The sequence below is a fragment of the Erpetoichthys calabaricus genome, chromosome 4 (assembly GCF_900747795.2).
Source record: "Erpetoichthys calabaricus chromosome 4, fErpCal1.3, whole genome shotgun sequence".
Lineage (NCBI taxonomy): Eukaryota > Metazoa > Chordata > Cladistia > Polypteriformes > Polypteridae > Erpetoichthys > Erpetoichthys calabaricus.
Window position 1 is genome coordinate 235,597,678 of NC_041397.2, and position 13,078 is coordinate 235,610,755.

At 34.2% G+C, this 13,078-nt stretch overlaps 2 protein-coding genes across 3 annotated transcripts; one reads left to right on the plus strand and one right to left on the minus strand.

The window, feature by feature from the left end:
• Positions 1-629: 629 nt before the first annotated feature.
• LOC114650666 (uncharacterized) lies at positions 630-5,536 on the plus strand. Its single transcript, XM_051926650.1, has 9 exons — positions 630-771; positions 912-1,039; positions 1,227-1,278; positions 1,383-1,480; positions 1,640-1,779; positions 2,033-2,098; positions 2,208-2,254; positions 4,159-4,349; positions 5,225-5,536. Exons 1-9 carry the CDS (start codon positions 707-709, stop codon positions 5,524-5,526), a joined length of 1,089 nt encoding a protein of 362 aa, XP_051782610.1. The 5' UTR covers positions 630-706; the 3' UTR covers positions 5,527-5,536.
• Positions 5,517-11,895, minus strand: LOC127527652 (serine/threonine-protein kinase A-Raf-like). Of its 2 annotated transcripts, XM_051927062.1 has the most exons (15): positions 11,683-11,895; positions 11,299-11,383; positions 11,127-11,213; positions 10,766-10,872; positions 10,111-10,414; positions 9,586-9,677; positions 9,450-9,477; positions 9,340-9,371; positions 8,903-8,930; positions 8,763-8,791; positions 8,527-8,638; positions 8,125-8,305; positions 7,721-7,853; positions 6,783-6,890; positions 5,517-6,429 (listed from the first exon to the last, which is right to left on the minus strand). In XM_051927062.1, the coding sequence occupies exons 2-15, from the start codon at positions 11,360-11,362 to the stop codon at positions 6,169-6,171; spliced, it is 1,566 nt and encodes a 521-aa protein (XP_051783022.1). In that variant the 5' UTR covers positions 11,363-11,383; positions 11,683-11,895; the 3' UTR covers positions 5,517-6,168. The 2 variants fall into 2 exon arrangements, with proteins under 2 accessions (XP_051783022.1, XP_051783021.1); XM_051927061.1 differs by having other exon boundaries at positions 11,299-11,765.
• Positions 11,896-13,078: the final 1,183 nt, after the last annotated feature.

Here is a 13,078-nt window from a genome sequence, read left to right on the forward strand (position 1 = left end):
ATTAGTATGTACAGTTCTGGTATCAAAATGTTTCATGTCATAGGTTTGCATATTATCAGAAACTTATTTGAGCAAGGGTATACTCAGAAGGAGATGGTTAAAGTAATTGAAGTGTTTGGAGGAGGAAAAATATCGTAAGTTAAATATTTTCATTAATTTTTCATAAGATTTTGGATTATATCTTTATACTGTGGGAAAGGCCATTCATAATCATTTTTAGTTCCAAATTTCATTGTACCATATGCTATTGTTATTGGTTCACTTAGTGTGTATTGTGTAAAAACTTCAGTATTAAGCATTAATATTTTTCTCAGTCTATAAATTAATTTTTGGTAGAACAAACATTATGCAAATTATTTTTTATCAAATTTTATCTCATAATATATTTCTTAGTGAGTTGACGCAACAGATGACGACAACATAAAAGTTTGTTCCACCAATTACAAATATTATGCATTGTTTTAAGATTTAAAGAACAGAAGGACATGGTTAATTTCTGTAACATTTTCAGGGATCGCCAACTGAGAAGACTTTTGCACAAAATGAAATTGTTTAGAAGGAGTAATAACCGCCCCAAAAAATAAATTTTTGCTGCAGTTGAGGTACCAGTATTACTGACTCCTTGATTACGGAGGTGATCATTAAGTGAATTAATGAAATCCAAATGATTTTTTTATCTTAGAGTGAATTAAAAAAGTGGCCCCCAATGAAAGGTGTTCGAGCTATGTATAGACGTGTGAGGGACTTCAGAGGAATTCGACCATGCTATCGGTATCCTGTGTCTAATTCTACAGCATATTTCATGATTTATCTATTATTTATGTTGTTTCTTTGACTACTTGGTTAACAGTAAACACTCATGCCCTTCCTTAAATATGTGACTTCTAAAATTATTTTATTTTTTTCTGTAGAAATGATGTACATGAAGTAATGCGTCAATTGGATGCAAGGGGTCTGCACAGACGACAGCCAGGAAATCGCAAAATTCTGAGATGCCAGTACTCAACAAAAGGCCCCAATCACACTTGGCACATTGATGGCATGTCTTATATTGGCTTTGTCTTTGTTTCTTTTGTAATGTACATGATCCATATGATAAGAATAGAAAGTTCAAAACTGTGAAATCTGAGATTCTTACAAGTTACTTTAAACCCACTGTTTTTAATGTGGATACAATGTTATTACTGTGTTTGCAGGGTTCATTTATTGAATTTTGTTTGTTGCAGGAAATGATAAATTGCGTTTTTATGGAATCTGGATTCATCTGTGTATTGATGGGTATGTAGAGACAAGCTGAATTGGTATTATTGTGGTCAATACTGTTCTGTTAATATTTATATTCTCTATGTATGTTTTTTGCATATTTTCATATCTTTATGTAGATATTCAAGACGTGTTATATGGCTACATGCAGGGACCTCCAATCGGAATCCACGTTTCATTGCTAGATATTTTCTTGATGCTGTGGAAACAGAAAATGGTGAAACGTTTACTTTCATTTCCAGCTAATTCCTATGATAAATGAGTTTCTTTAGCTGTATATTGTTAGCAGATTTTCTTAATATTTTATAGAGCATTTTTCTGGCTGTGTGCTTTATATTACTGTGTTTTATTTATTTTTGAATTGCTATGGCTGTAGGTTGTCCACGCCTTGTGAGAGCAGATAGGGGTTGTGAAAATTCTTTAGTTGCCATTATACAGATGTCTTTTAGATACCGTCACCATGACAGCTTAGCAGGAGTTAACAGTTTCAGATATGGGAAGTCTATACATAATCAAGTAAGTATAAAAAAAATACCAATTTGTTTTATATTTCATTATTGTGGCTTTACCTTTAAAGATGAAAAAGCTATGTACAGTAGGAAAATGCACATGCTTTCAACAATTACTGCTTCGTAAATCCTATCACAAGTAATATGATGTGTGACAATATCCCTTGCGAGTGTTTGCTGACAGGATTTTAAATGACTGAATTTAATATTTTGGGGGAAAAAAATCACCAATATTATTATTCTGTTTTTATTTCTAAAAGCGAGCAGAGTACTTTAATGGATACCTAAAAAAATCATGGATATCTTTCTGGCAAAAACATTTTGAGGTGTGTAATGTAGATGTAATACGTGTCTCTTTGATTAACTAATGATTGCATATAGTATTGCTAGCATTTTTTCCCTTAGTACACCTAAGAAATTTTGCCTTTTTGACAGGCAATGGTGGAAGCTGGAATTTTGGAACTGTCCAATCCCATACATATGTATGTATTGTACATTTATTAAAATATATATATAAATATGGGCAGCACGGTGGCGCAGTGGGTAGCGTTGCTGCCTCGCAGTTGGGAGACCTGGGTTCGCCTCCCGGATCCTTCCTGTGTGGAGTTTGCATGTTCTCCCTGTGTCTGCGTGGGTTTCCTCCCACAGTCCAAAGACATGCAGGTTAGGTGCATTGGCGATTCTAAATTGTCCCATGTGTGTGTGTGCATGTGCCCTGCCCGGGGTTTGTTTCCTGCCTTGCACCCTGTGTTGGCTGGGATTGGCTCCAGCAGACCCCCGTGACCCTGTGGTTGGGATATAGCGGGTTGGATAAAGGATGGATGGATATATATGTATAAATTGATTCATATACACAGTATATATGTAAATGCTTATCTATTTATTAGTTGTTATTTTTCAATTTAAAATTATATTTACATAATGGAGACTGATTTCTTGTTTAAAGAACATGATGAACAAGAACTAAATACTATTAGATTAGATTAACTTTATTAATCCCATGGGACTAGGGTGTTGTACCGTGTTAGCCATTATGAATGTAGTGAAAAGTTCAGCAAAACGATACCTTTAATTGGCTAACTAAAAAGATTACAATATGCAAGCTTTCGAGGCAACTCAGGCCCCTTCTTCAGGCAAGATGTAAAGGGGCCTGAGATTCCTCAAAAGCTTGCATATTGTAATCTTTTTAGTTAGCCAATTAAAGGTGTCATTTTGCTGGACTTTTCACTAATCCCATGGGAAAATTCAAACACATACAGCAGCAGACTCACAGGATAAATAATATAGCCAAACTATCAATCAGTCGATAAGCAAATAGAAATATAATGTGTATTGTGCAGATATTTCAAAAACAACTTCACGAGTGCCCCTGGTGGAAGCATTGAATTGCCTGATAGCAGTGGGCAGAAAAGACCCCGAGAGGTGCATTTTAACACACCATGGTAGAATGAGCCTGTGGCTAAAAGTACCCCAAGACAGTGCCTACTGGAGGGGATTTTTCATGATGGCATCCAATTTTGCCACAATCCTCTTTTTTACAACAGCTTCCAGTGTGCCCAGAGTTTGCACTGTGATGGAACAGCCTGTCCTGATACGTTTGTTCAGGCATTGTACTACTTTTGTGCTCAGGTTGCTTCCCCAGGAGACTGCAGCATGGAACACCACACTGGCTACTATGGACTGGTAGAACATTTCCAACAGTTTGCTGCACACATCAAAAGACCTGAATCTAAATAGCTAGTACACTCTGCTCTGGCCCTTCTTGTACAGAGACACTGTGTTGTCAGACCAGTCCAGTTGGTTACGTGAATCCCCAGGTACTTGTAGCTCTGCACCTCTTCCACGTCGTCCTTCCCTGGATGGTGACTGCTCAAAGGCTTTTTGTCTTGCTGATACTGAGTTGCAGGTTGTCCTGGCACCACAAGACAAAGTCCTCTACAAACATCCTGTACTCTTGACTTGTCTCCATTATTAATGCAGCCTATGATGGAAGAGCATCTGAAAATTGAAAAATACAAGTCAGTGTATTTTGGAAATAAAGATGCTTTTTTTGTGAAGGACCTCATGAAGTAATCAGCAAAAATGCTGTATTTTTCAGCATTATAATGATTCAGTATTTAGCTCTACTGTATTGCCAGTAGGAAGTATTGGCTGGTACTTATCTATATGGAATCTTCATGTTAACCACATATAAGAGTAGCTTTTTCCAGAAACGTGTTTTCCTTTGCATCACATTTACATGTGTTTAGGTTACTTGGCATCCTGAAGTTTTGGTGAATGTTGTAACTGTGTGTACCTGTGAGAGAATACAACAAGACTGCCGTGCTATTCACAGTTGCTTGTGTTTGGATACACTAGGATAGTTGTCTACATCACTATAAAACAGTTTAATAAGAAAATGTTGTTTATACATTTCATTCTGTTTCAGACACTGTGTCCAATATTGCTTTTTACCTCTTATTGAAAGGCAGCTTTACTCTGAGCGCATTGAATGGAACAACCACAGGATTCGTAAGCAGACTCTAGCTGCAGGACCATTTGGAAAACCAGACATGCTTTATTTTTGTCCTCCATCCGGTAATGTTGTCTTTAAACACAGCCTATCCAAATCTATTTTCATGCTTACCTTATAAGGTTTTATGTTTAAACTATTTTGGACAAAACTATGATAACATATTGGCCATCGGACCTTACTCCTTTTTATGTTAACTAAGGTTGTCTTATTTTAATTTCTTATTTGTCTTTTATTCTTCTTTTCTTCATTATGTAAAGCACTTTGAGCTACTTTTTGTATGAAAATGTGCTATATAAATAAATGTTGTTGTTGTTGTTATTTAAGCCAACTATTAATTATTTTGTCACATTTGGTTTTATCAGTTAGCTCAAAAACTTCAGCCTTGAAAAACATAAACTGTATAAACAATACTGTCAAAAGAAGCAATAAATTTCTCTCTCACTGAACTACACCACACAAAAGTTAGAAGGTTAGCTCAATTCTTTCACATAGGGCAACCTTCTGTTTCCCACATTTTATTTGTTGCCATAAGGCTGCCGATTAAGGTTCTAAATATTTTAATATCAATAGTTTTGAGAAGTCTTTGATTCCCAGAGTTATAAGCATTTTGAATTCCAGCAGTTGTAAGAGTTATTAGGTACTATTAAAATTATTTTTCTTTGTAGGAATCTTGTGTGTGCCTTTTGAGTGTGTACTGACTTCCTGTCATGTGATTAGTCTTGGCTTGTTTTCCTGTATCTGTGTAACAATATTCTGTGCTTTTATACTTTACCACTGCAAACAAATTTCCCTCTGAGATAATAAAATCTGCCAAACCTAACCCATTGTCTAATCTGTTTTTTGTTTATTATATGTATTTTGCATACAGTATATGGGATTATGAAGAGTGGTAATTTACTGTTTAATCATTCCACTCATTTATTTTTGTCATAAATAGGAACTCCACATTTGCTGTGCACAATTGATGATGATCTTCAGCAGCATGCAGACACTATTGCTTGTGAAAAGGGAGCAACCCTGACTGTGGCCAATGTTGCTTTCAGGCAGTTGTGCTCCACTGTGTTTACTCTCCCCAGATCAATGGATGGTTATTCAGTTGATGATGCTGTGGCTTCCTATCTAACGACTGCAAATCACATCACAACCCTTATGACCAGAATGAATCTGATTGAGCCAGATAACTTTGTACAGGCTTTTGAAATATATGAAAAAATCATCAATTCTTCTCATACTAAATAAATTTTGTTGTTGTGAAAATAAATTGGTTTAATCATACTTTTTTGAGCCTTTACACATAGAAAGGTCCATTATAACAATTTAAAATAACCCAGAGGATATTTATATAGAACCTTTAGTATCCTTCCATAATCTATGTTTAACCATTATCAGTCCATTAATTTTATGAACTTGCACTGATATTAGAGTTCCTTGTGGCAGGAGAATCAAGCACCATTTATGAATTTGTTGAGTACAACTTAGATGGCTGTTTTTGCTTCTCTGGGAGAGAAATTATTTATTTGCATCAGAATTCTATAGTCATAACATCAAGAACAACAACATAATCAATATAATTGTATGCACTTTTTTCCTGTATACAGTATATAATGTAACAATACATTTTAATGACAGGAAAAACTAAACATTTTACTTTCCTCTTGGTGATGAATAAAACAAAGGTCATCATCTAAAATATTGCATTTTGTAATTACCAATGGTATCCGTAATGTTTTTTTAAATCAGTGTTGTCCAATGATTTTAACAGAAGAACTAGGTTTGAGGCCGAAATTCTTTCCGATGGTGTATATTTTAAACATGTACATATTAATTGTGTGCACAATGAATCAAATTTGTTTAAAGCATTTGGAGCTGCCTCTGTTGACATTAACTGGCACAGCTCTTTACAGACCATGGTACAGTGTTTGTGTACAGCTCTAAAAATGTTATGCCGATGGACCATATGTCTGAATGTACAGAACAAGGTTGAAAGGTTAGCAGACATTCAGGAGCTGTGTAAATAGCAGTACCACCAAGAGGTCCACTTAAAAGGCCAGATATTTTGCTCCCCTGCCTTAGCGAAACTGAGTCGCGAACATTGGCTAAACCCCAGTCGGTAAGATAGGCCTTTTTGCTGCTGCCTTCAATCTAGAAGACAAAAATTACAGAAATTAAAATGAATTTACTTAATGAAACACAAATGATCAACAAAGCACATGTTTGTTGCCTAAACAGAATACATGTTTACCCTGTGTTTTGCACAAAAGTAAACATAAGCTTAGAATTCAAAATGTTAAAATTGTGATTGTGACTAATATAGAAAAACATCCCAAAACAGCTATTTATTTTTATATAGCACAGAATCACACAAAGAATGTCTAAATAGGCTTTAATAGGCCATGTTTAATTTACAAAAGAGGAATCAAAGTGAAACCATACTAACACAGTAACTCTTTTGTTTCCCTTGTATTTTCAATTTCTGTTTAAAAAATATATCCTACCAGGATGTTTGCAGGCTTCAGGTCCTGGTGTATTACATTCTTGGAATGGATGTATTCCACAGCCATTGCCATATCAAGTGCAACGTAATTTTTTTCTTCTGCTTCTAACTACAAAATGAGAAATGATTTGTAAAATCAACCTGAATTATCCAAGTAATATTTAATGCACCAAGGTCAGGAAGTTATCCTAAAAAAGCTGATATGAACTTGTAATTTCCTGGTATAATTTTATTTATAATGCTAATATCTATATTACTATAAACAGTAAAATCACCACTGTTAAATTAACACTATAGCTGCAGAGATGGTCCATACTTTCCACATGTACAATTTAAAATGTTACCATAACACTATTAGAAATGATTTAATAGGGTTAGTTTAGCTGTTTACCCTTTTACGATGCCTTTTGTAGCACTTAACAAAAACTACAGATAGAACTTTCCAGCTTTAGCATTAAACAACAGTTCTTTCATTTTTTAGGTTATCATGGAGCTACATTACAAGCACATAATGTGATAACTACACAAATAGGAAAATGAAACAATTTAAAGCTGCCTGAGAAAGTGGAATGTTAAATGGCAAGCTTTTTTACCAAGGATGCAAAATGGAACTAGTTATAAAGGTATCTTGAATAGTCTATAGGAAGAATGCCAGAAATAATAAACATTTATCCTTTAATAATCAATATTTTTGTTTCCTTTTTAAAGGAGTATTATTACATTAATATTAACTTGCATGAATAGAAAGCAATTTTTTCACATGACACATTGGTAACATAAAAAGATTTAGAATGGATCAGAAAAACAACTAACAATATCCTTTTTTAGAATGCATATTTTCAAGTAAAAACATTGCTAATTTTTGAAAACTTAATTTAAAAGGTTCAAATGTCAAAAACTCTTGTTATATCAAGTTAAAGACAACAGAACATTCCATACCTTCACTGGACTGTCTGCACTGTGAAGTACAACGTGTAAACTTGCTCCATGGACATACTCATTTGCTATGAGTATATACTGATCTTTTTTGGTAGCAGCCAAGAATCTAACAATATTTGGATGAGAAAGTCTTCTACAGATAAAAAAATACCATCATTAAACTATAACTATACATAACATGTTTATTTTTAAGGAGAATTGTAAATGAAGACTTTACAACACATTGTAATGTAAATATCCTTAAAAAATTCTGTCATGTTTCTTTGTCTTTAATACAAGCTTTTAGAAAGGTTTTCTTTTACATTCAATTGTCTGATGTTCACAGTTTTCAGAAATCAATAAACTAAACAAATTTAAACAATCAAGTTTCACTACAAATAATATAAAGGGAGAATAGAACTTACAAACAAACAAGGATCTCATGCAAAAAGTCATTACTGTCATCAACAGGAATCTTCTTTACTGCTGCTGGTGTTCCCTGATATGAACCAAAGTACACCGTTCCAAACGACCCTGACCCCACAGCCAAATCAGGATTGAATTTGATTTGTCCATCATCAACATATGGAACTCGTGGCATGTACACTTGTGAAGGCAATGAAACAAAACAAAAATAATACCGTTGCAGTAAAAATAACAAACATACAGACAACTAAAACAGTTAAGTTAAATGAGGCAGCAAAAGTCTTACTAAACACCAAACCCTTGAACATAGCACTTATGCATTTAGAAGAATAAATCACCTTTTTTTTTTCAAAATACAAAAGTATTGCTTTTCACTATGTCTGCATTACAACATACTGTACCTGGAGGAATTGCATAATGAGGAGGTGTTTGAACATCAGACTTTAATGAACCATCTTCCATATTTTCAGCAATTGCCAGTGAACAATGTTTTTTACTAGATGACACCATCAGCTGAAGAAAGTTATGAACATAAATTTACTTTCAATTAACAATGATTTTTCTAATGCAGTAAAACAATGGCATAAAATGCAAAGCACATTATTTTTATTTTATTAAAACTGTATTTCAGTCTTACCTCAAAGGAAAAGCTTCCTGAAAGTTGTGCTATTAGGCAAAATTTTAAAAAGAAATTAACAAAAAACTCCAGACAAAGAAAAACAAATTAATAATAATCTAGGTTTATAAATTAAATTAATTGTAAAAATATTTCAATACCTTGTAAGTTGTCCATTGTTGGTTTTCTCTAAAGGAAAGGAAAACACAATCATCAGTTAAATGTGTATAATGTTCTGCACATTCTGATTTCTCAGTTTAGGTAAGGGTCAAGTGCTGCTCTGTTATAGTTAAACTTTAAAGAAATGAAAAAGAGTGTATGTGTACTTTAGCAGCAATGTAATTGTAGTAAATTTTAAAATCACTAACACTGTGCTTCCCTATAATGAAATAAAAAATAATAATCTTGGTAATCTGGAATACATCAACTCATGTAGTAGAAGGAGAAATTGATAGTTAAAGAAGTGTCTGGAAATACTTAGAAATGCTTAGCTGTTAACTAAACAAACAAGCATGATGGACTAAAAGGACTCTTCTTGTTTGCCAATTTTTTTTTTATGTTCTTAAAGAATATTCAATAATCTTTTTTAAATACTCACCTTACAACTGGTGGAACTTTTCTTCAAATGGCCTGTAAAGTATTAAGAACATGTTACACTGATGAATAAGTCTAAGAAAATAAATGTATAAAATTTTAAATTCTACAAACCTGAGGTTTCCTGCAAAATTGGATTATCCTGTTAAAAAGTAATGTTTTTATTTTTATTAATGTGATGATTTCATCCCTCTATTGATAAACAATTTCTAGAAATATTTTATAATAATCTGTAAATACTTGTCTGTACCATTGCTGCATTCTCCATTAACATGGATTTTGTTTGTGTTAAGTTTTCACTTTTAGATGCCAAAGAAAGCTGTCCAACACATATCACATCATCTAAGAAGAAAAGAAAAAAACATTAAAAATGCCATATTCAACTTCCATTTGAATATTATTTGACAGTATGTTTCACTTGTCTAGAATCTTGATCATAAAAAAACTAGAAGCAACTTGTTAATTGCAAAATAAGACATTATCTTCTCTGTGGTTATTTTATTCATAGCAATATACACCATTCATTATCAAGCAATATTTATTTACACAGCAAAATTACCAGTGTTACAATGACTCTTATCGTGTCAAAGCAACACTTTAATGTGTTTACATATAGAAACCATGGACCAATACACAGTAGATGTTTAAAGTGTTAATTTACTACTGCACATTTTGGTTTGTAGGTAATATTTCTGTGTTCATGTTTATATTAAGTTTTCGATTAAATGGCAATATGTTCAGTACGTAACACAGTTTAAACTATTAAAAGAAGTACCTAAATCTCTACGACCAACATATAATGTTTTCTTCCATATATCTGGAATTTCATTTAATGAGAAATACTCCTTCTCAAAATCTGATTTGGGCCATCTTGATCCATCCGCATTGCACAGTGTGTACTGAGCTTCATTTCTTTTGTCATCTTTCCAAAACATTTCTTCGGCTTTCTCTATTATATCATCATAACCATCCAATGGTTTCATTAAAAATTTAGGAGGCTCTTCTTCCAGCATTATCTTATGGTATTTTCCAGGTGTTTTTTTTGTTCTAGGTCTCCACTCCATTGCTATCACCTTCACCTTAAACAAAAATTGTATTTAGTACTTTGATATAAAATTCACAAAAGATACTATATGTGAATTAATATGCATAAAAAAGAAAACTGTATGATTAAGACAGGCAGTGTGGCGTAGCAGTTAAGGTTTTGGGCTGCAAACCCAGAGCTTGTTGGTTCAAATGCTGGTACTGACACCACTGTGTGACCCTGAGGAAGTCACTTCACCTGCTTATGCTGCAAAAAACAAAAGTAATGTAACGAATTGTACCTCAGATGTTGCAAGTTGCTTGGATAAAGGCATAAGTCAAATAGATAAATGTGTATTATACATATAGGAACTATTTCATTTTCAGTTAAGTCATCTGCAGCAAACCTTTATAAATGAGGGTTTCTCCTTTTTAGATAGTGCAAACTGCTTCTTCTTCACTGATGTTTTCTCTTGGATGGCTTTTTTCATTTCATTGAAAATTAAAGCAGCATCTGCCAAAATATGTAGCTTTCCTATTAATTTTTCAACATTGTGTAAAATAACTTCATAATGTAACATAAAAGGTTTAAATGCTGGTTATCCTTTTACACTAAAATATTACTAAAGAGATACAAAAAAGTAAAATGTACGTGTTGTTTTTCTTTAGGGAGATTAAATATTACTGAAGAAAGAAAAAAAAACTAAAACGGCCAAATGGGGCTATGCATACGAACTTAAAAGGTTTAAATAAAACAGAAATATACACCTTTACTTTTACTTCCTTGGCTTGTAGAGGGCGTATCCTGTAGCAAAGCTCTAACTTTTTCATGAAAGCCCCTTTCAGTCAATAAGCCTGAAAAACAGGTGTAAATACAGTGACAACAAGCTACGCAAACCCACCAAGACATGGAATTGATTAAATCAAGGAGCTGCGCTACCTTCTTCCAGATCGGCCCTAAGGCGTTCATATTTTTCCAAAGCAGTTCTGGTCTCCATCGGCATCTGTAGCTGAGTCGAAAAACACTATCCCATACTATTAATTAATGATTAACACATTTTTACATGTATTGTAAGCATACAATACAAGTGATAATATGTTGCGCTCATTTATTAGGTGTAACGAAATTTTCGCGCATTTAACGGCTGAAGTCCGAAGTGGTTTGTGCCCTTCAGAATGAAAAAAGTTTGCGTTCACCTTTTTAATAAAAGGTGAGCTTTTAAGCCTGAGAAATCGCCCCGTAAATGCACACATTTTAATGCACGCGTGTTAATATGTATACTTACACAGTATTAAAAGACACTCAGCAATTAACGTCATTTACCTTCGTTCCCGCGTTTGAGTCGTGCTGTAAATTCTTAATGTGAAATATAATTGACAAATATTTTGGCGAATGAACTTGTGAAGAAGGTGGACCTAGAGTTTTACGTCACTTCCTTAACGAAAATGCTGTCATGCAGAGGGGTGGGGGTGGGGTGACGGAGAGCTGAAGGCGGATGACGGAGATAGGAGGGTGGATGGCGGGAAACGGACAGCGGAGAACTGAGAGCGGATGGAGGAGGGAGGAGGGAGGAGAGAGGAGGGGTGACTGGGGATTCCTCGCAGGGAGGAGGAATATTTTGTCGAAGGTAGTAGGAAGGATGGAGTTTTTTCGGAGGGAGGAGGATGTCCTAAAATGGACACTGTACTACAGAACTTAAACGTCATCATTGACCGACTCGAATCCATAACCAACCATGGACACTGTGTCTATCGGGCAGTGCGGAGGACTTTACTTTTAAAAGTAACTTTGATACATTACTCATTACTTACAAAAACTAAATATATTATATGGTTACTTTGTGTTACTTCTTTTGTATAAAAAAAACTTCTTATCTGACTGGCCAGGATTTTTTTTTTTATTAAATCCAGAACACGTACCTTCGTGAAATCCAATCAAAAAACAGTACTCGCTAGAGCACCGCCCACTCAGCTTTAATAAGTTAAAGTGGCAGTTTTATATTCAAGTCTTACTTCATGTTGCGTTTGGAGGAATGTTACGGTGTAATGAAAAATCCAGATTCCTTACAATAGAGAACAACAAATAAAACATACTCTGATATATTTATTTACATCCACATTCGTTGCGGTCTCTTTGTTTATTTTCACATTTCACAGTAAATTGAGCGAGTGTGTGAAACACGTAACCTGCAGTCTCAGCCCCCATTCACGTACACTGTAGTTTGTTGCGCGCCGACAGTTGTCACCTTCACATTATTATACAGGCCGTGAATAACGGTTTAGCTAAAGCGCCGTCACTTTGCTACAGCGTGTCTTTGGTTGTTTTTTTTTTTCGAACATATTTTTAAAAGTCCCGCTTTTGATTAAATGTGTTTTTGTTTGCCTGTGAGTTTCATTTCAGCCAGATGTGGATATCTAACAAAACACTACATTACATTTTGCACAGGTAGTAGTTTGCAATGAGATATTCGATACAATAAATTCCACTCTCGCTTCTAGTTCATCTCAGACTCAGTCTGTTCTTTTCTCTTCGGTCTTAAATAAAGCACGGTGAAGACCTGTCGACGAGGTGGCCACAGATTTGCCGGACCAGGAATTTCACTATAATAAAATAATCCTCAAGTGTCTTTTTTTTCTTTTATTTTTGGCCATTACGTTTATAAACGTAACCACAGTCATTATTCTTAAAGTTCAAGTTCACAAAGATTACTTGTATTTTT

What these genes read in the sequence shown, in the direction of transcription:
- LOC127527652 (XM_051927062.1), bottom strand. Translation starts at nt 11,362, where the DNA reads ATGCCGATGGAGACCAGAACTGCTTTGGAAAAATATGAACGCCTTAGG. An exon ending in TAGGGCCGATCTGGAAGAAG is followed by an intron (nt 11,214 to 11,298) that starts GTAGCGCAGCTC and finishes CCTGTTTTTCAG; the next exon opens with GCTTATTGACTGAAAGGGGC. An exon ending in TGAAGCCTGCAAACATCCTG is followed by an intron (nt 6,430 to 6,782) that starts GTAGGATATATT and finishes TTTGTCTTCTAG; the next exon opens with ATTGAAGGCAGCAGCAAAAA.
- LOC114650666 (XM_051926650.1), top strand. Translation starts at nt 707, where the DNA reads ATGAAAGGTGTTCGAGCTATGTATAGACGTGTGAGGGACTTCAGAGGA. An exon ending in GGAATTCGACCATGCTATCG is followed by an intron (nt 772 to 911) that starts GTATCCTGTGTC and finishes TTTTTTCTGTAG; the next exon opens with AAATGATGTACATGAAGTAA. An exon ending in GGAAGTCTATACATAATCAA is followed by an intron (nt 1,780 to 2,032) that starts GTAAGTATAAAA and finishes TATTTCTAAAAG; the next exon opens with CGAGCAGAGTACTTTAATGG.